Genomic DNA, 25663 nt, shown 5'->3' with positions numbered 1-25663 from the left:
CAGCATGTTACCTACTTTATTACGTATAAACTTCATGGTATATACAAAGGCGATACGTAACTCCCAACAGCTCTGCATATATCTGTGTCTACAAGTATTAATTTGTCTCTCTATCAGCAGCACTATATATGTCCCATATATAATTAAACACATAGATAATGAAGTGTGTCACCAAGCATAGAGTACGATCCCTCGAACATAGAGCCATGGGTGTACTGGGAGACGTTGAGAGCACACCCTCACAGCACCTGTTCCTGACCTTTTTAGTTGCCACTGGAGTTCAGCTCTCGCCATAGCATTTGCTAAAATAAGTTCTCAAGTCATGATTTATTTCAGAATAGAATATGTGGAGAACTGAACCACCAACAAATTGCACACTTTGGTGTTGAATTTGGCCACTCCACTTGCTTTCTGGCTGAGAACCATCCCTTTCAGAGACCTCCTCGCTGTCTCTGGGCAGCTGGCTTACCCCACATACTGGCTTCAGTCAGAACCAAGTTGAGATATGTACCCTGTACAGGTAGAAATTGCTACTTGTCGTACACGCTCGTGGTAGCTCCAGAAGAGGAAAACTGAAAATGCTGACTCTGGGGGGGTCCACCCTGCCCTGTGTGTATACCACATGCCCTCAGTACCCTTCCGTGACCTTGACTGTAATGAAAGAGATTGTTTGAAATCCAGATATCACTTTTCCCGAGGCAGAGATAGGTCAGCCTATATCAAGTACCTCCCTCCATCGAACATAACCTATTACTGTTTCATCCACATCTCTGGCCACACAGCCTGCTCTAGTGTGACGATAAATGCAGCTGGTGATTGCCATCAAAGTCAGGAAATGACCGGCACTCTGAATTTTAGCCGAATGACATCAAGAAAATCCAATCCTATTCCAAGAATGGTCTGAGGGTTAAAGGAAAGGAAGCAGATGACTCAGGCAGAACTCAGAGGCCGGGTAAGCCAGCGGCCACTAGAAGGGATATAGGCCCCCTCTAGCCAGGATCTGGGAAGTAGTATTAAAGCTGTGCCCCCCCCATTCCATCTCCCCCACTAACTCTCAAGAATCTTCTCATCCATCTATGCAGGTTCCCTGGGGGAAATTACATCTCAAGCCATAATTACGTGCCCACGTTAGCTCAGTAACACTGAAAGATTTGCAACTAATTCAAAAGACTGATAGTTTGGGAGAAGGTGGTTTCTAATGAGAGGAAGCAAAGAAATATCCAGAGCACAGGGACCCCCCTCAGATGGAACAGAAGAAAGGGAGGGTCAGGGAGGGCAGCCAGAAGGCAGAGGAGAGAGGGGCCCAGGGAACTGGACGGTTGTTAAGCTGGGTTCCCACTACACCCACTAGCTGGGAGGAAGAGGAGAAGCCACTGGGTCCTTCCTGGGTGGGAGAGTGGACAGTTCCTGGAGACCGTGGAGCTCTGCTCCAGTAGGTTTTCTCTGAACGGATCTCCTTCCTGCATGGAGACAACTGCTGTCTTGTGCAAGGGCACATCTCCCAGCGTCACCGCAGAGTTGCTGCTTTCTTTGCTTTTTTACCCTGAGCAGAATTCTGGAATTCCTTTCCCTTCTTCCCCTTGGTAGATTTGAAGTTTACAGTTCTTTTCTTTACTAAATTTGTTCACTGGGCCAACCCTGGCACGTGATACCTCCACTGATCTGGAAAGTATTCTCTTGAAAGATATAATTTACCATCATTATCATTATTATTTCTAAATTGGAATACCTAAGCATAAAGAGAAAATATCAAATAAACATAAATAAGGGCAAATGCCTTCATCTCTCTGAGCCTCGGGTAGATATTTGGGCTTCCTTGGGCTTCCTGAGTTTCCTCTCTGCTTGTCCCATTCAACACTGAGCTTGTGCGCAGACTCGCCACAGCCCGCTTCTCTGCTCAGACTGCCGCAGCCACTCCCTTTGTCCAGCGCAAACCTTCATCTGTCACTACCCAGTTGGCCTGTCCACTTAGATGTCTCCAAGTCACCTCAGACGCAGCACGTGCGAGCTAAGGTATCGGTCGATCCCTGCCCTCACTCCAAAGCCAGGACCTCCCTGACGCATAGCAGCTGCCCAGGAACTATTCATCGGCTGAACAGTAGAGGCTGCCCATTTAATAAACTCCACTAGATTTTGTGCTCCCTAATAACAAAAAGGAGGATCTCCTTCACCTGTCTCCTGCTCATGGACCTGTATACTCTCCCCCTCCACTGGCTGCAGGCCTGAGCCCCGGACAAATGTGTGGGTGTGAGCAGAAGCCTCTAGCGGTCCTCAGGGGCATGTGTGCACACGCACACACGCGTGCACTCACATCTCTGATCAGCTGAAGAGCACCACACGGTCTTAAAGCAAATACCTTCTAAGGCCAAATTAAACAAATTCAAATGTGAGACTTCTTTTTTTAGTAATAATAAAATCTGTTTTCTGTCCCTTCAGAGGTCAGTCCATTTTCAGCTCCCTGGCCTCACTTGAGGCCTCCGATGTCCTCCAAGTAACTCGGGTGACCCTCACTTTGCAGGAAGACGTGCTTTCCCTACATCCCCCTCAACTTGTCCAGTTACATTTGTGTTTCCTCAGCTCTTTATCTGGGCGGAGGTGACCCGCGAGGTGCCGACCCCTCTTCTAACACGCGGCCCCTTGAACGGCTGGACGAGGAAGACCTACACTCACTAGTTGGGGCAGCTTCTGGTGCTGACCTTGAAGAGTGATGTTCTGGTCCCCTGTCTGGGAATTCTGGGCATGAGGAGCTGTAGTCCACTTCCGCCAGGTTCCAGGCATACCCCCAGGAAGGTTACTGTTGGTCCTTTAGCTGGAGTGGCCCCTTTTGTCATGAATGCTGGCTAGATTTTGAGCTGCAAATTGCTGGGGCCAAGAGGGAGGCAGCCCTGGCCTTGTAAGGGCAGTGGGGGTGTCCTGTTTGCCTCTCTAGTGTAGAACTTACCATCCCAAGCCTTCTGGCCTCTGTCCACCTCTCCCTCCAGACCCCTCCTTGAGGACAGGGACTGTGTCCTCACCCCCAGTAACCTCAAGGCCCACCACAAAAAGCAGGCTCTGAGTGGCAACCCTAAATACTGTGGAACATGACAACCAGGGCCAACTAGGCAACAGAGGCATGAGGATTTGTAATCATGCCATTAACTGGACCATCACTGGAGTGGACTGAATACAGATCCGTCTCCTTGGGACGCTCAACCAACAGTGAGTGCAGGCACTTTGCAGGGCTCTGGGGACCGCGCTGGGAACATGAAGATGCAGTCACTGTTCCCATGGAGCTCCTGTGGGGGAAACCATTTACTTAAGGAAATAAACAAGCAGAGTCCTTACAGGTTGTGGTCGTTGTTGTGGAGGAAATGACTGAGGTGACTGAGATTCAGGGAAGGGTCAGGAGTAGGGGGTGGCAAGTGGCAGTGGGCTGCTTTAGGCAGGGTGACCACTGATAGGCCACCCTAAGGAAGAGAGGTTGAGGCATGGACCTTAATGACAAGGGGTCTGTTCTCCAGGGAGAGGGAACAGCCATGTGGCAAAGGTCTCAAGGCATTAAAGTGCTATCAGAGATCCCTGGCCCGGTGGCTCAAAAGACGGGGAGGTGGTGGCAAAAGGAGGGAGGAGGGCCAGCTCCAGGGCCCAAGCACGATTCTTGGGCCTCCACTCTGACTGCCATGGAAGCTGCTGGGGTGAGCGGAGGGGTTCTTCCTGAGTGTAACAGGAGAAGGGACTGAGGGATACAGGAGAATGCCAGATTCGGCTGCCTCTGGTGCCTTGACCTTGGTTTTAACAGTTTCTAATAATGTGTGTTAATAGTTCCATATGGTATCTGAAAGCATTTGTTTGGGTTGCCTAACTGCCTGGGGCCATGATTTCCAAATTCCCCTGCCTGCTCCCTGATTTTCTCATCCTTTGACCAGCAGGTATTGAGGTGCTAGGAAGGATCAGGCACTGGGGGGGCTTCCAGACCCCGCCTTCACGGGTGTCCATTGTGGAAGAACAGACCCTCCTAGCAGGGCCTGTGCCGGGACATCGAGGCAGGAGACAGCCTCACACACTTGGGAAGCACCCAAGCGCCCCAGACCCAGGTGTGGATTAAGTGGGGGTGCGGTGAGGGAGGAAGCTAGTGGAGACCCCAAAGCATCTCGCGGAGCACAGCAGGAAGCGTGTTCATGGGGTGCCCCTGAAGAATGCGAGCAGAAGGAGAGCATCGTCTGATTTACGTTTTGTACGGAAAGGCCTGTTGGCGAAGGTTTGCTCTGGAGTGGAAAGGGAAATATTTGGTGAGCAGCAGCCAGGACTGCAAGTTCAGACTTCACGAGCTCCAGCTGCCTTCGCTTCCCAGGATCTCAGACAAGAAGGGTCCTTGGGGATTAGCTCATCCAGCCGTCTTTTCTCATATTTGAGGACAGCGAGCTCAGAGAAGTGACTTGCTTGAAGTCGTTGCTGTCCTTGGGCCAGTCTGTATACCGACCAAGCCCCAAAGAGCCATTTCTAAGTGCGGGTTGACGGACGGCCTGGAGAGGAATTGGGGGGAGGGAGGGTCTCGGTGTAAATGTCATGATGGTCAGAGGGGCCAGTCCCATTCGCTGGGGACACAGGTCAATTTCCCGTCAGTGGAAGTCAGGATATTTATCTGTGTGTGTATCAAGCATAAGAATTTGCTTTCACTACTATGGATTTTTAAAAAAAAAAAGTAATTAGATATAATCTCACAGTCAGATAAATTATTCTGCAGGGATTCCAAGTCTTAATGTCCAGGTACAGCCCCAGGCTGTTTCTTTTGTCTGTGAAAGGGGTACCATTTCACACCTTGGGTTTTCCAGCTATCAGTGTGGTAGCTGGAGGTCTGCTGTCTTCAGACTGGGGTCGTCAGTTTGGTCAAAACAACACTGCGTGGCTTATCAGTTACATCTTCTAACTACCTTGACATGAGTCCAAAACAGCTATCACCCCAACAGCGACAACCATGCTCTCCATCCCACAGGAGGGTAAGAGTGTAGATACAATCTTTTTTTTTTTTTCCCCTCCTCAAGCAACATAGCTAAGTGGTTCAGAGCATGGGTTGATGTCAGGCAAAGCAACTCTGTCACTCGCCACCTGTGTGTCCAGGGCCAGGGGCATAGCCCCTCGGATCCTTCTTCCTCATCTTTACAACGGAGGCGGTGATAGTCCTACGGTGTCCCCAGGCTATTGGTGAGATTCAATGAGATAATGCATTTAAAGACTTATACTGAGCCAGCCTACAAAAGCATGTGGGAAAAAACCAAAATGGTAGTTAACTATTCTGTCCTAAACGATTGAGCTTTTCCTTTGAAAAGACTCTGAGATTTCCCTGCAGACTGGCCCAGAGTGAAACATTACCGCTGACTCTCAGGTATCAGCGTGGCAATGGAGAATTTTGAAATCTTGGCTCTGAAACAAACGGCGCCTCTCCTTTTGACAGAGCGGCATGAGGACCCCTTTCCTAGACTTTGTGCCTGTGGTGGCCCTGGAGTGATGTGGCATTCCTGCGAGTGCTAAGGGGTGGCTGCCACAGAGGGACTCAGGAGGAAGGACAGCAGCCGGTCACCGACGGTTGCCCCACTGTCAAGGGGAGTGTGCTTTATTGAAGGGGAAAAATTGTCTTCTCGGGAATGTGTGGTTCAGTCTATGAAAGCAACATCTGCCTGAAGAGCCTGTGTTCCCATCTGATTAACCACAGTCATGTGCTAGCCTCCACTCTTTGTCCAAAAACAAGCAGAGTTTCTTCATAACCTCCCCCCGAGGGCCTGCTCTCTGGTGATCCAAATACTTGGCATCCTGAGAAGTAATCTTTCTAATCTCTTATCTTCAAGTGAATGGAAGAATGTGCTGTCGTTTGCGTGGCGTGGCGTTGGGGCCTGAGTTTGGGGGAATTAGCATGCCGGAGGGATATACCATCGAGCGTACCAGGGAAATGAGGGCATTAAAAATGGAGAGGCAGAGTGAAGAAGACAGGAACATATGGGTCTTTTCCTTTGGAATGAGTTTTCAAGTCAAGCAAAACAAAATTTTTTTTTCCATTGTTTCTTATGTGCGAAGGTTCCCCGGGGTGCCAACCCTTTGCTAAATGCTAGTGGTTTCCAGAAGAATTTTCTGGCCCTTATTCTTGGCGAATCTACCAAATTGGGAAAATACAATTTCACAAGTCGGAGAGGATTTTTTAAGCTAAGATAGCTGAGGTGCTGAGGAGCCCAGGACTCCACCCAACTTCTGCTGTTCGCTGCCTGCCCTTGCTTTCTCCCCAGGGGCGCTGGTGTTCCCCTGGGTGCGAGATATCATTCCCGGGGCCCAAGGGAAAGGAGCCCGTGATTTTTCTCCCTGGGCTGGCCTAGACGTTGCAGTCTCTTTCTGTCTCTCAAGTATCCTTGGACACTTTCGCCCCTGTGTGGTAGTTACATATGCTCTGTGGTCTTCATCCCATGAATTCTATCTCTGTGGTTTATACACACTAGGAAGGGATAAGTATTTCTCCATTATTAAAGAGTTTTTAGGGGCCTACTGACCTGCCCCCACAGGGTACGTGCATTTTTAAGAAATGACTGTCAGAGATGCTTGGAGACTCTCAGAGACCGTTAGTTACTCCTGGAGTAACTAGCATGCGTCAGTCAGGCACTATGCTAGAACTGTCACATGGATCACTTCATTCAATGATGGCAATATTATCCCCATTTTACAGATAAGGAAACTGAGTCCCAAACATATTTGGGGTTTTCTTGACTGTCTTTTGAGTTTCTGGAAGTGATCTGTGTTCCCACCTCAAAGGAGCCTTTGTTATATCATTGTGCCCCTAAATCACACCTTCCGTCAGTGACTGTGACCTCTGGGCCTCTGTATTCCCCCTTCTCACTGTGAAGCCTGCCTTTTATAAGCACAAAGGAATTTGGGTCCCATCAGGAGATAGAGATTTCCAGCTCGTGGATCTTATATTTGATCTGAAAGATGGTCTGTTGTGTGGAGTTAGCCCAGCACTGCCTCTTACCAGCCATGCAAGGGTGGGTGAGAGGCTTACCTTTCCTGAGCCTTGATTTCCTGAAATGGTGAAAAAGGTGGGTTGATGGTACCAAACACGAGCAGGGCTATTGTGTTCAGGCTTCCTGTCTGTCAGGATAAAACGGCAGAGGACACTCCAGACAGATGTACCCTTTCCTGGCAGCCTTGCTCTCAAATCCCTATTCGGCTTAATGACCCGGGCCAGACTGTCTTGGAGCCTTGATCACTATTTAAGACTCAGAGCAGTAGTTGCCCACCATCGGTCTTTCAGGGGACGTTTAACAATGTCCAGAGCCATTTGGGGTTGTCACACTGGGGCATTGGGGGGTGTTGATAATAGCATCTTATGTGTATAAGTCAGCATTGCTACTAAACATCCTACAGTGCCCAGGACAGCCCCCCCATGACAAGGAATTAGCCAGCTGCAAATGTCAGTCCGGCTCCAAGGTTGAGAAACCCGGGACTAGAGGGGCACTGCAGAGCCTGTTCCTTACCATCTTCCCCATAGCTCACTGGGACCTCTGGAAGCTGGGGAGAAAGGGAGTTTCCCTGGAAGTTCTCCCAAGTCCTTACTTACCCAGTAAGGTAGCCTTCAGTAAGGTTCCAAGTGACAGGGGCTATGATAAAGGCATTCTGCCTGGGGAAATGCCTTTGTCATAATCAGAGACCCCCCAAAATCTGAGACTACTAAATATGCTCACTATCATCATTGTTACTCAGCCTTGTTCTTAAGGTTCTAACATAATCAGGCAAAGTAAATAAGTTACAAATGCAAACCTTGAAAAGGAGAAAGTAAAAATGATCACCAGTTACAAATGATTTGGAAAATCCAGGAAAATCAACCGGAAAACGCCTTTGCAAAAATAAAGAACATTCACGTAGTGGCAGGGCATAAAACGGTAAGTAGAAATTAGTGACTAGTACATACACATGCAACCAGAGTAAGGATATGATGGAAAAGAAGATCCCCATTTACAATAGGAATTTAAAATATAAAATAACAACTTGGATTCCCCAGGAATAGACTCAGCTGCGATTATCATATAAGCCCCAGACAACAGTGCTTTAAATAAGATACAAGTTTATTTCTTTTTCATAAGAGTTTATCTGGAGATAAGAAGCCCCGTGACCATTTCTGGGGCTTGGTCCTTTTCTTTATGGCTGAAGGTGACTACGAGGCCTCTAGGCATTATATCCTCATTCAGGCAATGGGTAGAAGGAAAGAGAAGATAAGCCTCTTTCTTTTAAGACCTCATACAGTTGACTGGCTAGAACTTAGTTATGTAACTGCACACAGCTCTAAGGAAGGCTTTGAATTCCAGTTTAGCTACACCACTGTGTGCAGGGCTTAAAGCACCGACAACAGCAACGGTGTTCTCTTGCTAAGGAAGAAAATGAGAATGGGTATTGGACCGACCAGCAGGCTGCCATTAAATATAACAAGAAATGCATAAGATCTATAGGAGAGAACCTTAAAAATGCTCCTAAAGGACACAGACAAGGCTTGAATGAATAGAAAGACAAACAATGTTATTGGATAGGAAGACTCAACATCATAAAAATTTCAATTCTCTCTGAGTTAATTTATAACTTTAGACATGTTCCCAATAAAAACATCACCAGGAATTTTTTTAAAACAAGACAGATGATTGTAAAGTTCGTATGGAAAAGTAAACAAGCAAGAGTAGCCAGGAAATTTTGAAAAAGAAGAAGGGGACCAGCCCGACTGGATGTTAAAATGCATCATAAACCTACAGTAATTTTGAAAGTGTGTTATAGGTCAGCATCATTGAATGAGGAGTACAGAAGTAAGTCCAAATCCTTATGGGGAGCTGGGACCAGTATTTGAAAAAGGTGATGTTTCAGTCAATGAGGAAAAGATGAACTATCCAGCTTATGGGGTTGGAAACAAACCCTACTTCACACCTTTCATCAGGCTGAATGCCAAATACATCAAAGACTTACGTTTATAAAATAAAAGCCATGAAAGTACAAGGGGAGACGTTGGGAGAATGCTTTTATAACTTTGAAATGGGTAAAGCCTTTCAAATTAAGGCATAAAATCAAAAAAACATACAGTAAACCACCATAAGCAATGTCAAAAATTAAACTGGGACAAGAATTTGCAATTCTTATACCACTCAAAGTCCATTTCCTAATATAGAAAAATCTCCTTAAAAAGACAAGAAACAAACACCATAAAGGAAAAATGGCAATAGTTCTCACACACATACACACACACACACACAAAGATATCTTTTAAATATATGAAAAAATGCTCAAACTTACAGGGAAACTTGAGAATATACCAAGATAAGGGCTCCTAGGTGGCTCGTCAGTTGAGCATCTGCCTTGGGCTCGGGTCATGATCTCAGGGTCCTGGGATCGAGCCCCTCATGGGGTCATCCACTCAGCAGGGAGTCTGCTTCTCCCTCTCCCTTTGCCACTCCGCCCACATGTGCTCTCTCAAATGAATAAAATCTTGAAAAAATATATATACTGAGATACTGCATTCCACTATCAGACTACCAGAAACTCAATAACGTACCGTGTCAGCAAGGAGGCCCTATCGGTACTACTGACAGAAGTGGAAATCCTTCAGCTCTGAGGAGGGCAGTTTGGCAACATCCCTCAAACTCCGCATTCCTTTTCTAGCATATTCAAACATTTCTTTTCTAGAAAATCTGTACAATTACCTTCATATATTTATAAGCTTATTCATAGCAACACTGCTCTTAAGAGCACAAGATCGGAGGCAGGCTAAATGTCCTGCAGGAAATGCGGCAGAGCCATAATAAAGAATTAGGAGCCTCTTTATGTGCCAAGACAGATCTCCAATACGTAGTAAGCGGAAGAGATAAGAGATAAGGTGCAAAAGATCGCATGTAGTCAGGTCCCAGTTCGTTAAAAGAGGGGACGTAAATATATAGTCACACATTCTTGTTTATGCAGAAAGTGTGACAAAAACAAGACACAGGTATGAACAAAATGCAGTTGCCTATAGGGGGAAAAGGTGGTGTCTGGAGAACAAGTACAGGAGGAAGAATTTTTACTGTTTGTCCTTTTATACTCTGAGTTTTAGAACACATGAAGGTATTGCTTACTGAAAAAAATTGAAGCTATTTAATAAGTAAAAGCTAATCGTATTGACTCCTATAGAGGGGAAAGGATTTTGCTGTATTTTTTTCCACTATTAACAAAAATGACCCCATTCCTTAAAAAATGTCCTGGTCCTCAAAAGTACCCTGTCCTTGTATTTGAGGACTGATGGGGATTCATATCTAGGCAGAAGTCCCTCTTTGCAAAGCTATCAGTCCACAAGTTCGATGAGTACCTCCTTCGTGCCTGGCCGCTGACTTGAGCACCAGGGGAACACCCATGAAGGAGAAAAGCCTACACACCCTGTCCAGCCAGCTGGGCCTCGGACCCGGCAAGGCTGAGCAATGATTGTCCCTGACCTTCCCAGGGAGGATTTAGAGACCCTCGTGAACAGGCAGCACTAAAAGCCAGCAGGTGGGGGATCCTGCAGCAGGAACGGGAGGTCGAAAGTCGGAGGTCCCCAGGCAGCAGTGCCGCTAAGGGGGAGGGAGGGAAAACCGAGAAGGGTCGCCCTCAGCCAGCTGGGCAGCAAGCAGAATTTCAGGGACTCCACCCTCCTTCAGCAGCCCTTGACCCCCGAGCCCCTTGTAAGGAAGGGTGGGTGTCCTCTCTCTTTTCCTCGGCCGCAGCAAGCATGGCCCTGGGCGGCCTCGGCTCTCCCCTCCACTGAAACCCACACTCAGGAACTCACTGAGACAGAGAGGTTTGGTCTTGGCCATAGGAGTTATTTTTCTTTTTAATGAGACGGTAGACTCCAGGAGGAATCAAGTTTTAATCGTGGCATTTCTGGTCCCCAGGGGACTTTCCAGCTGAACTCATCTTCCCTGTCACCAAGGAAAGGAACATAAGTCACGGTCTCTTCCACGGCTTGGTTTTGTGTGGGGAGGCCGAGCTTCAGAGAAACACAGGGGAAATTTGAGGAGGTGAGTCGTGGCAGGACTTCTGGCATCCATGGCAGGACTGTGTGAAGACACGCTTTGGCCTGAGGCCTCCCTTCCCCACAGCAGAGGGGCAGCTGCCTGTGTGCTTCCTGCAGAACATCGTTGGACCTCTTGGGCCCCCTGGGCCTTCAGCGTGGGGCAGCTTCTTCCCTCAGGGAGCTGAGGGGACAGGCAGCAAGGGGACGGTGTGTGCCCAGGCCTGAGGAGGGGAAGGCAAAGAGCAGAAGATGGGGAGAATAAGACGTTCCACCTTCTCCTGCCCTGAGTGGGAACCGTGAGCCGAACGAAATGCTGAGTGGAGCTTTCGGATGGGCAGAGCTGAGGCTGGCTTGGGATCTTACAAACCTACTCCATTCATACAAAGCAGAAATGCGCCTTTCCGACAAGACTTTGAAGAAGGGGGCTTTGAGAGGTCATGCGTGGGGTCCTTTCTCAAATTGGGGTTGGTGGCTCACGCTGGAAAAAGTCCATGAACGCAAAGGCAGGAAACTGAAGGAGTGTAGTGCACAGAGGCGGAACACCAGCCTTTGGAGCTGGAGGGGACCAAATTCAAGTCCCAGTGAAGTCAACCTGCTCGTCACCTTTCAGAAGTCACTTAACCTTCTTCCGGCTTCCATCTACTTGCTGCTGCCACAATCAGAACAAAGCATGCTCTTCTGAACCTTCAGTGTTGTTCAGGTCATGAATGTGGTTTGCAGCCCACAGAGGTGCTTTCCACACGTTTGTTATTGCTGTTCCTAATACACATGTTGCCATGGCGATCATCATGCGTGTGGGCCGGGCAGCCCTAGATTAGGGAGCATGTAGGGGTTGTAACTTAGCAGGGCACACAGGTTCACTTCTCGATGACGCCCACATTTGCAGGTGGGCAGACAGAACCCCCGGTTCCCTCTAACTCCGTCTCCTCGTGAAGGAAGTGGGTATAACTCTATAAAGGCCTGCTACTTCCACATACTTAATCTCAACCCTGCAAACAAGCAGGAATGGGTCATCCCAATTCAATGGTCGAGGTAACGGACCAGCAAGGGGACTTCACCAGGGCCATGCCCCCCTAGGGATTAAACCCCAGGCCTCCCGTGCCCAAGTCCATGTTCTTCTCCCTTCCCTCCCACCCCAGCCAGAGCTGAGCCTTGACCACACACGGTGGCCAGCGGGGGAGGCTGGGGACCCTGGTCCCAGGGGCTCACTTGGTTGGGCTCACTGTTCTTTCTGTAGTTCACAAGCATCTGCTTAGAACAGCATATTTTATGAGCTTTCTCTTTTCTCAAGAAGTCCCAGCTGTAAGCGGAAACAAGGCCTCGGGTGCAAAGCAGGGAGGCCCTGAAGTGCTTCCTGCCCCACCTTTGCACTCAGGCCTGGATTCCTGATGGTGGCTGGAGTTCAAGTCCAGACGCCAGCAGGCTTGTGAGAAAGGCCCCTCTTGCTCTGGGTGCAGGGCAATGGGCCTTCTTTGTAAGACCCTCCCACCCCACCGCAGCCCAGCATGGCCGCTGAGGGAGGGCCATGATGGGGGCCTCCCTCTGACAATCTAGGTCCTTCTATGCGGCAGGTGTGGGGTTTGCAGATTTGGTTGGTAGAGGGGGTTCCTACCCAGAACTTCAAATTTTATACAAGATCTTACATGGAACCCCAAACTGTAAAGCAAGAGAGCTGCTCTGGCTGAGGCCAGCATCCCACCCCCCACCCTGCCTGCCCGTCGTCTCCCATGGTGCTCACTCACTGCACAGAACCACCTGGGCTCTGTAGGGCCTGGTTGTCGCCACCAGCGTATCCTCCCTCCGGTGCCCAGACCCTTCTGCCCTCTGCCTGCTTGCCCTGTGAAGACTGATCTTGTACACAGCCTGTGCGGCCCGTGCTTATACAGGCAGGTCTCTCCTTGTCCTTGAATTTCAAACTCCTCTTGCATTCTAGGCTTTTTGGGTTGGTCAACACACCTGTATTTCCCCACCATCCACTAGGGTCCTTCACTGCCTTTGGCACCCACAGTGTGCGCTTTCCCTTCCCTCCCACCTTTTCCCTTCATGCTCTTTTTAAACCTAACCCTCTCTCCAAGCTTCTCTTGAGAATCACGTTGTCCTCTTACCCTCCCAGCCTGCACCAGCCGGCATGATCTCCCCTGTGACACGACAGCTCACAGAGTCAGCGCTCTGTAGGGTAGCATCTGATTCTGACGTGGTTTTAGCCGGGTCATGGATGTTAGCATGCGTCACTCTTGTCCCTCCAGCTTTCCCTATGGTTCATTCAGGAAAAACGGGGGATGACTTACTTCTTCCTCTCATATCAAACTCTAAATAATACGGATTTTAGCACACAGTAGGACTTCAACAAATAACTACTGATTTTATTAAACCACAGCAGTCTGAGACATTCCTGGTGTTACTGAAGCCCCCACCTTGGGGAGCACAGAGGCACCTCTGGGGGTTGGCCGGTATGGGCGAGAGCCCTGGACTGAGGTGGGTGGCCAGCAGATCAAGCCTCCTCAAAGGCTTTCCTCCCTGAAGCAGATTTCCCTGAGATGTGCACATCTCTCCCACCTTAGAAAGACCCTATTGGAATGGCTGAGACATTAATTCTGAACCATCTCTCAGGGATTTGAAACTGGACAACATCCTTCTGGATGCAGAAGGTCACTGCAAGCTGGCTGACTTTGGGATGTGCAAGGAAGGGATTCTGAACGGCGTCACAACCACCACATTCTGCGGAACTCCTGACTACATCGCACCTGAGGTAAGACGGTGCACAGAGGCCCACCTTCTTCCACCAGGGCTGGGGCAGGGGCCATTCATTTGCACTGAGGTCACCTAGCGGTGCTGGGGGAAAGCGTTAGAAAACCAGGAGAGATTCTAAGGGAGGAGAGAGAAGAAGAAAGGTAGAAGGCTTACTGATTTCTCCATAAGGAAATGGTAGTGATGGAGGAGATAAGGGGCCAACGGTGAGCAATGGGCCATTCCCCATGCCGGGGCAGAGCCTCGCTGGGTCTCACCCTTCCATCTGAGTCCAGAACTACCAATGGGCTAGGACCAAGAGAACTTTGTAGACTTGTATCATTGTCTTTACTACTTAATAACCAGAATAAAGGAGCACCATCAATAAAGGTGGCAATTAGCTTCATCAGCAGTAACGTACTTACAGTAAACCTCAGGTTTATTTGCTATTTCTAGCATAGGGGTGATTCTGCATGGCCGGTGCCCAGGGTCAAGCAGGAAGAGTAAAGCGTGCTTCATTGTAAATGTAGATCAGAGAAGTTCCCTGGGAACCTGACTGATGGACTGCCTTTTGTGAAGTTGTTTGCACGTGTTGTTCATCATATGGTGCTTACTGGCCTTGAGTTTCTCAAGCCAGTCTTGCCAAGGCTGAGAGATACCTAGTGCAGTGCAATTCAGATTTAAGACGAAGTGTCTCGTAGCTGCTCAATAAAAATGGCCTCAAGGGTTCTGACCATGTAAGATGGGAAGGAGATACCAGCCCCCCATAAGCACTGCCCATGGTGCACAGGTGCTCGTTACCCCATTCTGGCTGCATTTCCTTTCCGTGGGCATTGTGTGAGCACCTGCTAGACGCAAAGCACTGTGGGAAGGAAGAATCGACCCAGCACTCCTCACTCTCCTAAAACAACTTCTGGTCTAGAGGCAGTGGCCTCTATGTTAATGGCTAATTAAGAAGAATAAACAGATGCAAGAGACAAGATGATATCCTCAGGGATAAGGGAAGGCTTCTTGGGACACCTGGTAGATGAACTGAGTTGTGGAGAATCAACAGGATTTCCTTTAGTGGTGGCTGTGGAAAGCATTCCTGAAAACAGCCAGGGGGGTTGGGGTGGGGGTGGGGCAGCTTGGGAGGTTCCATATTCCTGGGCTCTGAATCCTTCAGGGCAGGGGCTGTGTTCCTGCGTACTCCCAGGATCCAGCATATAGACCAGGCTCTTAGTAACGGTTGGTTGAGTGAATAAATGAATGTGAACTTGAGACACTCCAGTGTGAACAAAGACGAAGGGATGAGAATATCCTTGGCCTTCATTCAGGAGAGGAAAAGAGTATAGCTAGAACACTGGCATTCTTCATGCTCATAGTCATGAATGAAACTAGGAAAGAGGACCAAGGGAAGTGGCCTCGATCCTAGAGGATCTGTAGACCCACTAAGAGTTTTCCAGTGGAGGGTGTCCGGGTCTGTCAGACCTGTCCCAGGAAGAAGACGGGCAACAGCAGTCTGCCTCAGAAGGCAGAGAGTACGGAAGGGACAGTCAAGAGACTTCACAGACCAGACAAGACATGGCGCGGGGGGGGGGCTCGAGGGGACAGGTAAGGACGGTCAGTAATAGTTGAGCTCCCTTTAGAACCCTTTAACCTTCTAAGAGATCTGAAAGCAGAGATTTCAATCAGTCTTCCTTAGCAGGAACACTAGGAATTTAATCTTCCAGGAGAAATCAGTGAAAGCAAGGGCCCTCAGTTGGGACCTGCCTTTTTACCGTCTTCCTCATCATTCCTTCTCAGCAGAATGCCTGGTTCCAGTCCTCTGTCAGCTGATGCCAGAGTCAAAGGGTTAACAGGCCAGAGGAGTAGTTAAGGACCCAGCCCAAGACAAAACGGTCATTTCATGATGAACCTAACATCCACGCAGCTCTCACGGCAGGCAGTCCATTGACAGGAGTCACAGCGAGAAGCGCTGACCTCTCTGTTTATAATGAGGCGCAGACGCCCTTCCTTCCCATTCCTTCCTCATGCCCATGGTGCACAGTCACCACCACCTGTGAAATGACGGGCAGTCCTGGTCTTCCCGCAGGCCAATTAGAGCTGATCAAGATATTGCTACTTATAGCCAGGGCTACTGGGGAGATGAAATGCAATCAATGCCTCCCAATGGGTCCAGCACAGTGCCTGGCCCACAGTGAGCACTGGGTCGTTATCTTCACTGTTGCTGGTTTGGGGGTTGGGGGGCGGTAAGGTGGGAAAAGCACAGTCCTGAGAGTTGAGAGTCCAGGCTAGACTGGACCACTGATGCCCCCAGGCGACCTTGACCAAGTCACAAAGTGTTTTAGACCCTCTGCTTCCTCATCTTCCAAATGGGAAGAGCACTTCCTGCCCTACCTACCTCAGCAAGCTGTTTTGAGAGTCTAATAAGATTAGAGCATGGAAATGCTTGAGAAACCATAAGCCTCTATTCAGATAGGAGGGGCCATGAGGGGCCTGTTAACCCTAAAACCACAGCCAGCTAATGAGGCTCTAGCTGTTGCCCAACGCTTCTCTTCCCACTACGCCCCCTTGGCTAGCGTCCACTACACCCACTCCACACACCCCACGCCTGCTCCCTGGGAAATGGCAGCCAGCCCTGGGTATGGCTAGCACCCTTAGGCTCGATGCTTGCCCTCCTCCCTCAGCTCTGAGCCACTGAAGGGGTAGCCACCGCACCCGTGCCCTCCCATGACGTGTGAAGCCTTGCCCTTCTCACAGCTCCATGGCTGACAAGCCGGTTAAGAAGCAGAAAATTAGGGCCAGGCCCCAAAGGAATTTTATGAAAGAGGCCGCCCCAAATGGGAAGGCTCTGGAGTGGGCCTGGGGACGAGTGGGCAGGGCCGCTCTGTGGTTTCTGCAGAGCCATCCCGTCTGAGCACACACAGGCCACCTGGAGGTCACCCCCCCCACCCCACCCCCTGCCACCTATGGAGGTACAAGACGCAGATCTGCCACCTCCTGGAGGCTGGAGGGCCGCCACCCACATTCCTAGCCATCTGAAACCAGGAGAGAAGGGCGCATGCCCAGTGAGACACGCACAGCGGGCATACATGGCTGCCAGTCTCCCAAGTGCTGGAATTGGCCTGGTCGTGGTGGGGGGCTCGGAAGCATGCTGGAGCCCCTGCCCTCGCTGGCTTAGAGATGCCCAAGGGAAACAACTGACCATGAGAAAATAACTAAAATCACAGTAGTATGTGAAAGTGCCTGCAGTTCTTAGGTACAGGAGAGGGTCTTAGGATGTCAGAAGATGCTAGAAAGCTGGGGGCATTTGGGAGAGTTTTCTGGAGAAGTTGGGTGATAACCATGTCCTTGAAACCAGCAGTGCCATAGTGAACCAGGCGGGGCCCTTGATCTCTCATGATTGAAGGAGCCAATAACTTTGGCTTTGGAACAGAGCAGCATTACTGGCTTCTCAGGAGAGCAGAGCCTGTAGCTCTGACCTTACAGATACTGTGTGTTGACCACTGGGCTGAGAGATCCAAGTTTCTCACCAGATCGCCAGCCCCCAAGAATTCAAAGTTGGCTGCATTTACTTACATTTCTTTTCATTCTGAATTCAAAGGATTCCTAAAATATGCATGTTTTTACTGTTTTCAAAATGATTCCACTGAATCCCAAGCAGTCTGTAGTCTTTAGTCTCCAGAAGGGTGTTTTGGGGAGACCAGGGAAGGCCCCAGTACTCCTGTCCAGCCGCCTCTTCCCTGGCTGTCCTGGAATCTGAGGACCGAGCTGCAGCCTCTTTCCAGACAGGCTACCTGAGAAGTTGCCCACCTGAGGAGAAGTTACCCGCCTGAGGTGTCCGTGGAAGTCACTGTGTGTGTGTGGCCTTTGCCATTTGGGGGGATGTCCTGGATGGACACCCCTTTAGGACATGCACCCCAGCCATGCTAGTCCTCTGTCATCTTCACTTTTTGGAATTCTTCATAGAATTACAGAGCAGAGAGCAACCCGGAGCAGCCCTCTCATCTGTGTTTGTGCGCAGCTCCGTGCCTAATCTGGCTCTGATGGAAGGACAAAATCATTATAGGACGGGGACCTCACTTCACAAACCCTTCCTAGCAACAGGGGCAGCTCAGTGTTTATTTCTACCCTGAGCCACACCTATCTCCTTGACCTGCTGCATACTCTCTAGACGTGGAGACCAAACCAAACGGAAGAAAACTTGGATTTCATACCAACTTCCAATTACATGGAGTTTTGTATTTTGCAACAGGCTTTCAAAATCTTCTGCCTTAATTAACTTTAGGAGGTTGGGCTGAGAATCAGAGCTTCATGTAAAGAGGAAGTCAAGTGAACAGCTCAAGGTCACCCAGAAAATGCAGCCCCAAACTTCGGAGGGAATAAAAACACTGTGGTCAGTCTTCCGTCCCTGCCACTGTAACACATGGCCCATGCTCCCGAGAAAAAAGATCGGGAGCAATTAACTGCTTTTCAAAAGGTTCTGCAGCTTCTTTAGGTAGCATTCCTCCCAGACATTGAAATTATGACTAAGTCTGTAAAACTGCACATCGTTGTACGGGAAGGTAATGGCTCAGAGTATCCTGTGGCCACACGTTGTGAATGCATATAACATAAATGAATTTGACTCTGCTGTCGATCAGAGGAAAAGAAGCGAGAGGGCCTGTGAGTGTTAGGGGAGAGAAATGACTGGTGACAGGCAAAGCACACTGGCTGATTGAGGAGATGCCTTGACTGGGGCTACTGCTGTAGGGAGAAGGTTCTGCCCCTCAGTGAGGAATGCCGCAGATCAAATGAGGGGGCCTGGGCCTTCTGGAGGCAGGTACAGAAGGGATTCATCAGCGAGTTTCGTGGGAGTCATGAGGAACATCGGGGGTGGGTCTTTTCCTGGAATAGCCAAAAGCATAGGCATCCTTTGTGATAGAACACAAAAGGATGGGAGATTTATTAACTGTAGTTTCTTTTCCAAAAACATGGGGCTCAGGTGAATTGCCACAAATGAAAGAAGACTGAGGTTCTGCTCGCCTTCCCACTCAGTGTGTGGTGGTCCTCGTTTGCTCTCAGTCACTTTCAGCTTGCTCGAATTTTTATATGGTCCTAAGTGCAAGTCGGGAACTTCATCTGCTGAAACAAAGAGACAGCGGTTTATTCCCAGGGGAGGACAGGTTGTCGGTGTTGGCTTTGGAGCATTGATAGTTAGGTCCCAGCAAAGTGCCTTCCAAACTCAGTTTTCCCTGAATGCTGATTTCTGAACCTCAGTTATATGAGCTAGGGCTCATATAGGGCTGGGCAGAGGGGTGAGCTGGAAATGACGACGCCGTTCCCACGGCACTTGCAGCACAGGGAGGCCGTGGGCAGGCGTCCTTGGCAGGCGCTGACCTTGCCCGCTTCCCCAACAGATCCTGCAGGAGTTGGAGTATGGCCCCTCCGTGGACTGGTGGGCCTTGGGGGTGCTGATGTATGAGATGATGGCTGGGCAGCCCCCCTTTGAGGCCGACAATGAGGACGACCTGTTCGAGTCCATCCTCCACGATGATGTGCTCTACCCTGTCTGGCTCAGCAAGGAGGCCGTCAGCATCCTGAAAGCAGTGAGTCCTTGCCCTCCCCCATGCTGCTGCTCCCCTGCCCTCTCTCCCTCTTCTCCCTCTGTCCCTGTTACTCCTTGCCAGTCCAGAGGACGACTCTCTCCCTTCCTCCCCGCCTCTCCCCCGTCCCAGCTGTGCTGCGGCTGAATGAGAGGCCTTGCAGTCACTGCGGAGAATAGAGGCACGAATTGCCTTCTGTGGGACTGGGACACATTTGCGTCTCCTGAGAGGGAGCTCTGCGAGAGCCTGTGTGCGCGTGCATTTCAGAGGGAGAGACACCAACCCAGACCGCGCAGCATCATTTCTGCCACGTAGACACTGGACCTTAGCTCCTTCTGCTGGAGCCTGTGATGGGCAAGAGGAAGGGGGCACCGTGCACCTGTCTCCACGGTGGCATCTCAGTGGCTGAAGAGCCAATGAGAAAAGAAGTGCCCGCTCAAGACCCGTGTAGCCGTGCTGATTTGGACATGATAGGGAGGCGGTCCCCAGCCCTATAGATAATCCCGCACGTGGGAGATTCTTAGTACTTGCCCAGCACAGCTGTTTCTGCAACGTAAGCAACTTGGACCAGGGCAAGTAAGTGGTGTGCCCTGTCTGCCTTGGAGAGCTGTGGAAGGCAGGGTGCAGGGAAGGGGAGCAGAGCCATTGACCCACTGGGCTGAGATGGGACCAAGGGGACAGCCTAAGAAACTTGACTTCCAGCTCTAGCCTCCATCACCCAACAGAGCATGGGTGGCAAAGTTCAGCACCTGCCTGGTACATCACATTCACCTGGTGTCCCGTAGCCAAGTGTCCTCTCAATGGCGATGTACTTGCCGATATTTACCTAATTTTATGTTTTTCTTTACCAAGAAACTTTATATGACTGTCACAAATGGAAAACCAATGTCATTTACCGTAGCTAAGTTACATAGATCATCGTAGGAAAATGACAAAAAAGACTTCACATCATTCTGTCAGTGTCTGGGAGCTCACGTGCGGCGTTCTGGAAGGTGCCACATCAGAGCGTGCTGTTCTCTCCCATGGCTCTTGCTTTCTTCTTCCTTCCTTCCCTCACCTCATCCATTTCCCTTTGTCTCCCTCCGCCTCCCCGTCAATAATCCAGTGATCTACTGTCTGTTGAGTGTTTCCATTGTGTGAGGCATCACGCTTCGTGCTAAGTAAGTATTGGTGAGTATAACAGCCATCGTCCAGCAGGCAAAGGTGGGCAGTAAATAAAAATTTACATCTGCACACAGTCACAACTGGGATGACAGCAGAGAAGGAAGCAAAGAGAGGATGTGTATTCTCGCCTCTCGTGCATCCCGGTGAGCGTCAAGTATGCCCCACGTGCTGTGTCAGGAGCCCGGCTAAGGAGAAACCTGCAGGCAGCACCCGAAGGAGCCAGAACACCAGCCCGGCAGAGCCAGTCACTTGCCCGGGGCCCTGAACACCAGCCCGACAAACCAATGATCCCCCTGCCCGCACCCCAGCAAGGCCCTTTCAGTTTCAGATGACCCAGAGCCGTGTTTCTCAACAAGGTGTGATGTTGCCCTCCCACCTCCAACCCTGGGAGATATCTGGCAATGTCTGGAAATGTTTTTGCCGTCACAGCTTAGAGGGGCCTGCCACTGGGGTCTAGTGGGTAGAGCCCAGGGACATCGCTAAATGTCCTGCAATGCACAGGACAATTTGCACAACAGAGAAGTATCCAGTGCAAAATGTCATTAGTACAGAAGCTGAGAAACTTCGACCTACAGAGAGTAAGAAGCTAGAGGTTATGCCTGTGTCAGCTGGTTGGCAAGGGCAAAGTATCTGAGAGCTTCTGACTCGGGAGCCACTTCCTGAGATGTTAAAACCTGTATGTTTATCAGTAGCCCTGATACTTCCTCTCCCAGAAGTGGAAGGGCAGGAAGAGCTAAGGAAGTAAGGAAGAGTCCTTACTCCCTTGGCCTTGGAACACTTTACTTCCTCACATTGTCCCTTGATTCTTGGACCAGGCCAGGTTTTCCATGACACTGGCCACCAAGCCATGTCTCTGAGGGCTGCTACCTACACAAAAGTGGCGCAGAACTCTAGAGACCATTTACACCGTAGAGTTACGCAGTGCGCAACCTGTGGAACAGTAAGTGCTGGTCTTAGTGCCTTCCTTCCTCAGCACTGTGCTCTCAGGCCCAGCATTCAGCCTTCTACTGAGTCATTTAAATGTACTGAGTGCACAATAGAAGTCAGGCACTGAACCAAGTACTGGGAAGATAGGACTATTCCTATATTCTAGACCTCACCAAGGGAAAGAGAAGTTTAGGCAAATTGTAATTTAAATAGACAAGAAACAGGAGGTCCCAGGTACCTACAGAGCAAGGAATCTGGGGAGGCTTCACAGAGGGGGCAGCATTTTGACTGGTTCTTAGAGGATACATTGGGACTGGACAGGGGCATTCAACCAGGGGAATAAAGGACACTGAAGGCCAGCCAAGATAGACTGAGGGTTCAGACTGAGAAATTTCTGTGTTTCCAAGTCTATGGACTTTATCCTGTGGGCGGTAGGAATCAAGAGTGTTCAAAGAGGGTTACATCTGCTGACTTCTAGACTAAGAAGGTGAAGTGTGTGTTGGTTCCATCCTACCTCAAATCTGCCCACCACCACTTCACTCTCTTCCCTGTGGCTCTCCCAGCTGTGTATCCACATGCTTTGGCTTCGGGGTCACCAGGCAAGCGTCCGTAGGAGACTCTCCCTGCCCAAGAAACTCTCCCTTGCTAATGAAGCCTGAAACTATATCAGTAAAGATTTCTCCCTTTGGGTTATGGTTTCTCCTCTTAAATTGCTTTCTTTAAATACAGACGCTCAGCCTTCACCCTGTGAAATGTCACTTTTGTGTCTAGCACACGTGCCCACACAAACCCCTGACTTTCTTTCGGATGGCTGTGGGAAGCTACCCGAGCCAGAGGCTCTTCTCATGAGATGGCAGCCAACAAACATAAAACACATCAGTGTGGTTTTTACAGACAAACATTGAGAAGCCATAAGCCTTTCCTTTTCTTGTTGGTTTGGTTTTTTTTAATCAATTGATCTACATGGGTATTGTATGCTAGAGATTACAAATTCAAATTAAAAAAAAGGAAAAAAAGAGATAGGGCCCTGGGGCCACAAAAAGAAGTACAAAAGGTGCCTTGGATAATTTGCCTCAGCATGAATAGCTGCTCCTCTTTCCTCACCTCAGCAAGGGCCACTGACCTCTCCGTGTAAATGAATTTATCAGATCTTCTTCTCCCCGATGAGAAGACTCAAGAATCTGAGGAGAATCAGGGAGTTAGTAACAGCCAGAGTTCCTACTCCCAGCATGGTGCCTTGTTGGCTGTTTGACCTTGACCAAGTTAATTAACCTCTCTGTGCCTCAACTACCTCACTTATAAAATAGGGAGAACAGGAAACCTCAGAGGCTTGCATTTGGATGAAATGAGTTAATAATGTTTGCTATATTTAGAATGGCGGCTAGCACATAGGAAGTTCTAGAGAAGACTAAAGGAGGACCCTGGGTGGGGGCAGAGCTCCCAAAGTAGAAACAGGCTCGGGAGAGGGCGCTGAAGATGTTACCCTGGGTGACCTCCATCTTTCCCTCACAGCCTGTCCCTGACAGGCCTTTGTCACTAATTCTATCCTGTCCTCCCCCTCACAGTTCATGACCAAGAACCCGCACAAGCGCCTGGGCTGTGTGGCGTCCCAGAACGGCGAGGACGCCATCAAGCAGCACCCATTCTTCAAGGAGATCGACTGGGTGCTCCTGGAGCAGAAGAAGATCAAGCCGCCCTTCAAACCTCGAATTGTAAGTAGGGCCCGGAGCTCATTCCACACTGTGGGTCGGGCCTGGGCGCGTAGAATGAGTGGTCTGGGGCACTTTCAAAGCCCAAATGACAAGGGCAAGGGACAGATAACACACTCCCCCAAAGGAGTCTTCCAAGGCCCTAAGAGTTTGCTGTCAAAAATACATAACCTAGAGCCATATCCAAGGTGGTGATTTCCATGGGACACAGAAGACGACTTTTTAACTTTAATAGAGATCCACTGACGGCTTTCATAAATGCTACATTCTGCCTATGGTAAAGATACAAGGTTTCTTTACAAACCAACCGGTCTGCTTTATAACTGAGTCAATTTAAAAGTAACACACTAAATGAGAGCCACAGTCCCAGTCATGATGCGGACCTAGCACAGAGTTCGAAGGTAAGGCCTGGGGCCCGACCCCCGGGGAGCTCCCGCACCCGCTCGGCTGCGCAGTGTCCCTGCCAACCCCTCTCTGGCCCGAGCACACACCTCCGTGCAGGTTCTCGGGCCCGCGATGGTGATGCCTGTCCCGGGGGCTGCAGGGAAGGGTATTGAAGCTCAGCAGTTGGAAAGAGGAATCAGAGAGCAGAGGCCATGTCCTGGCGGTGACCTCCTGCTGGTGGGGAGAGGGTCTGCAGTGCCGTCCTCAGGGTGTGTGTGCTTGCCTGTGCAGGGGGCGTATCTTGAGTCTGTTGGCATGTCGCCCGATGAGGCAATCATTCAGACTAAAAATTGGGGTCACCAGCTGGCTAGTGCACTTGGAGCACAAGGGATGTGTAATATGAGGAAATTACAGGCAGGAGTCCCAGAGCGGTGGGGCTGGGGTCCCGGGCAGGAAAAACCCGAAGTCATCCAGTCAGCGCTCAACCATGCTACCCTCTGTCAGGCGGCCCCTCCTCCCTCACTTCCAAGTACAGGAAAGACCCTCTTGTGCTTTGTGAATTATCCTCGAGGAATTCCATTCTATTCCAGGAGGTTTTCTGGGGAGCGATTACGGCTAGTGCTGGGATTCTCAGAAATGTCCCAAGTAGGCAATTCTCAGCTGAAGGCGTGGTGCACACTAGGGCCAGACTAGCACATGGACGGTTGACTGGTCCTGGACGCTCGTTTGGGTCACCGTTCCTCGTCTGCTTCCTCCTCTGGTTTTGACGAGTTTCGCTGGCTGGCGCGCTGCCTGGCGTAGGCTGGATTTAGGTTCGCCTTCTCTCTTTGGTGACATCACCTCAGCCCCTGCCCGTCTCTCTCCCCCTCGGCTCTGGCGCCGGCTGTGGCTCTGGGCTGGGCGCACGGCACATGCCAGCCTTCTCGAAGGCTCCTCCCACCCCCTCACCCAGAGGGTCTGTGAGTGGTCTTCGAGGACAAGATTAACTGTGTCCTGGAAAAAAGTGAGGGGAGATAGGAAACCAGAGGTCAGGTGGAGAAGGAAGGGGAATCTAAAGACTCAGATCTGAGGGTCCAGTGTTAGTGTGGGTTTAGTCTAAGGCAATCAACCCAAGGCAAAGTGGGAAGTAGGGCTAAGTAGTGAATCCAGGCCTGACCAGTGGGGTCCCCGGACAAGAGCAGGACCCATCAGCAAGGGCAGGTCTGCAGAAAGACTTACATGACTCAAAGCTAAGCTTGCAGATAGCCAGCTGGGCTAAAGGGGCAGCCCCTCCTGGGAGTGTGGGGCCAGAGGACAGGGCCAACCCCGGGGGACTATGAGCAGGGGATGTGAAGGGAAGAATGGGCCTGGGGTGCGGCAGAGGCAGGCGTGGGAGCCTTTGCTGAGAAGCCACAGAGAAGCAGGGAATTTGGGAAGATCTTGATGAGAAAAGGCCCAAAGAAGTTTTAAAGTCTGGATTCCTGGAGAACAGCCTCTCTGTGGGGTGAACAGATGGCAGAACAGTGCCCAGATCCGGCAGACAAGAGTGTTCCGAGATTTCAGGGGCCCCGCAAAGCTCCTGTCTCCGGAAGCCCTTCCCCAAGGCCTGGCGTTCCCAGGGATTCTTCACGGGGCCTCCACCCTCCGTCTGAACGCTGAGCCAATGAAAAGGCAAACATAAGAGAAGTGACCCTTTGAACTGTAGCTGGCTTGCTCGGAGTGAGGGAAGGCTGTGAAGAACAGGTGTGCGGTGTCTGTGGGCCTGCGGGATGGAGAAGGAGCCCGACACAGAGGAAGGGTCAGGGGAAGAGAGAAGAGGGACTCAGGAGGCAACCCATGACCCAACCCACGGGTGGGCGGTGGGCAGACCTCAGCCAGCTCGGACAGGCAAGAATGGCTAGCTGGGAGTGCAGGGGAACTGGCAGCAGAAATCCATCCCTGCATGAGGGGGTCAAGCCCACCTGGGGGTCAGGTGGGACTCCATCTCCACCCGGGGTACAAGGGACCAATGCTTCCCTCCCTCGGGCCTCTTGTGAGCCCCCAACCTGGAACAGAGGGCAGGACTCTGCTTGCTTGCTTTGCTCAGGGGCTCAAGTAGGCTTCCAGGGGGATGAGCATCCCCAGGGAGGATGGCAAAGAGTAAGGATGGGCCGTCCAGGAGCTCCCAACAATGTCCAGCTGAGTCCGCG

General features: G+C 50.4%; 1 protein-coding gene across 1 annotated transcript in view; it reads left to right on the top strand.

Moving 5' to 3' along the window:
• Positions 1 to 25663, top strand: part of LOC111155859 (protein kinase C epsilon) — a 479634-nt gene that overhangs the window by 430717 nt on the left and 23254 nt on the right. The window contains exons 12-14 of the mRNA XM_022516279.1: positions 13628 to 13766; positions 19126 to 19314; positions 22968 to 23114. Of these exons, the coding sequence (XP_022371987.1) occupies positions 13628 to 13766; positions 19126 to 19314; positions 22968 to 23114 (475 nt within the window). The remainder of the gene's footprint in view (positions 1 to 13627; positions 13767 to 19125; positions 19315 to 22967; positions 23115 to 25663) is intronic.

The sequence above is a fragment of the Enhydra lutris genome, unplaced genomic scaffold (genome assembly GCF_002288905.1).
Source record: "Enhydra lutris kenyoni isolate GAN:26980312 unplaced genomic scaffold, ASM228890v2 scaffoldscaffold44, whole genome shotgun sequence".
Lineage (NCBI taxonomy): Eukaryota > Metazoa > Chordata > Mammalia > Carnivora > Mustelidae > Enhydra > Enhydra lutris.
The sequence above is the reverse complement of the archived record's forward strand: the minus strand, read 5'-3'. Positions and strand labels throughout refer to the sequence as shown.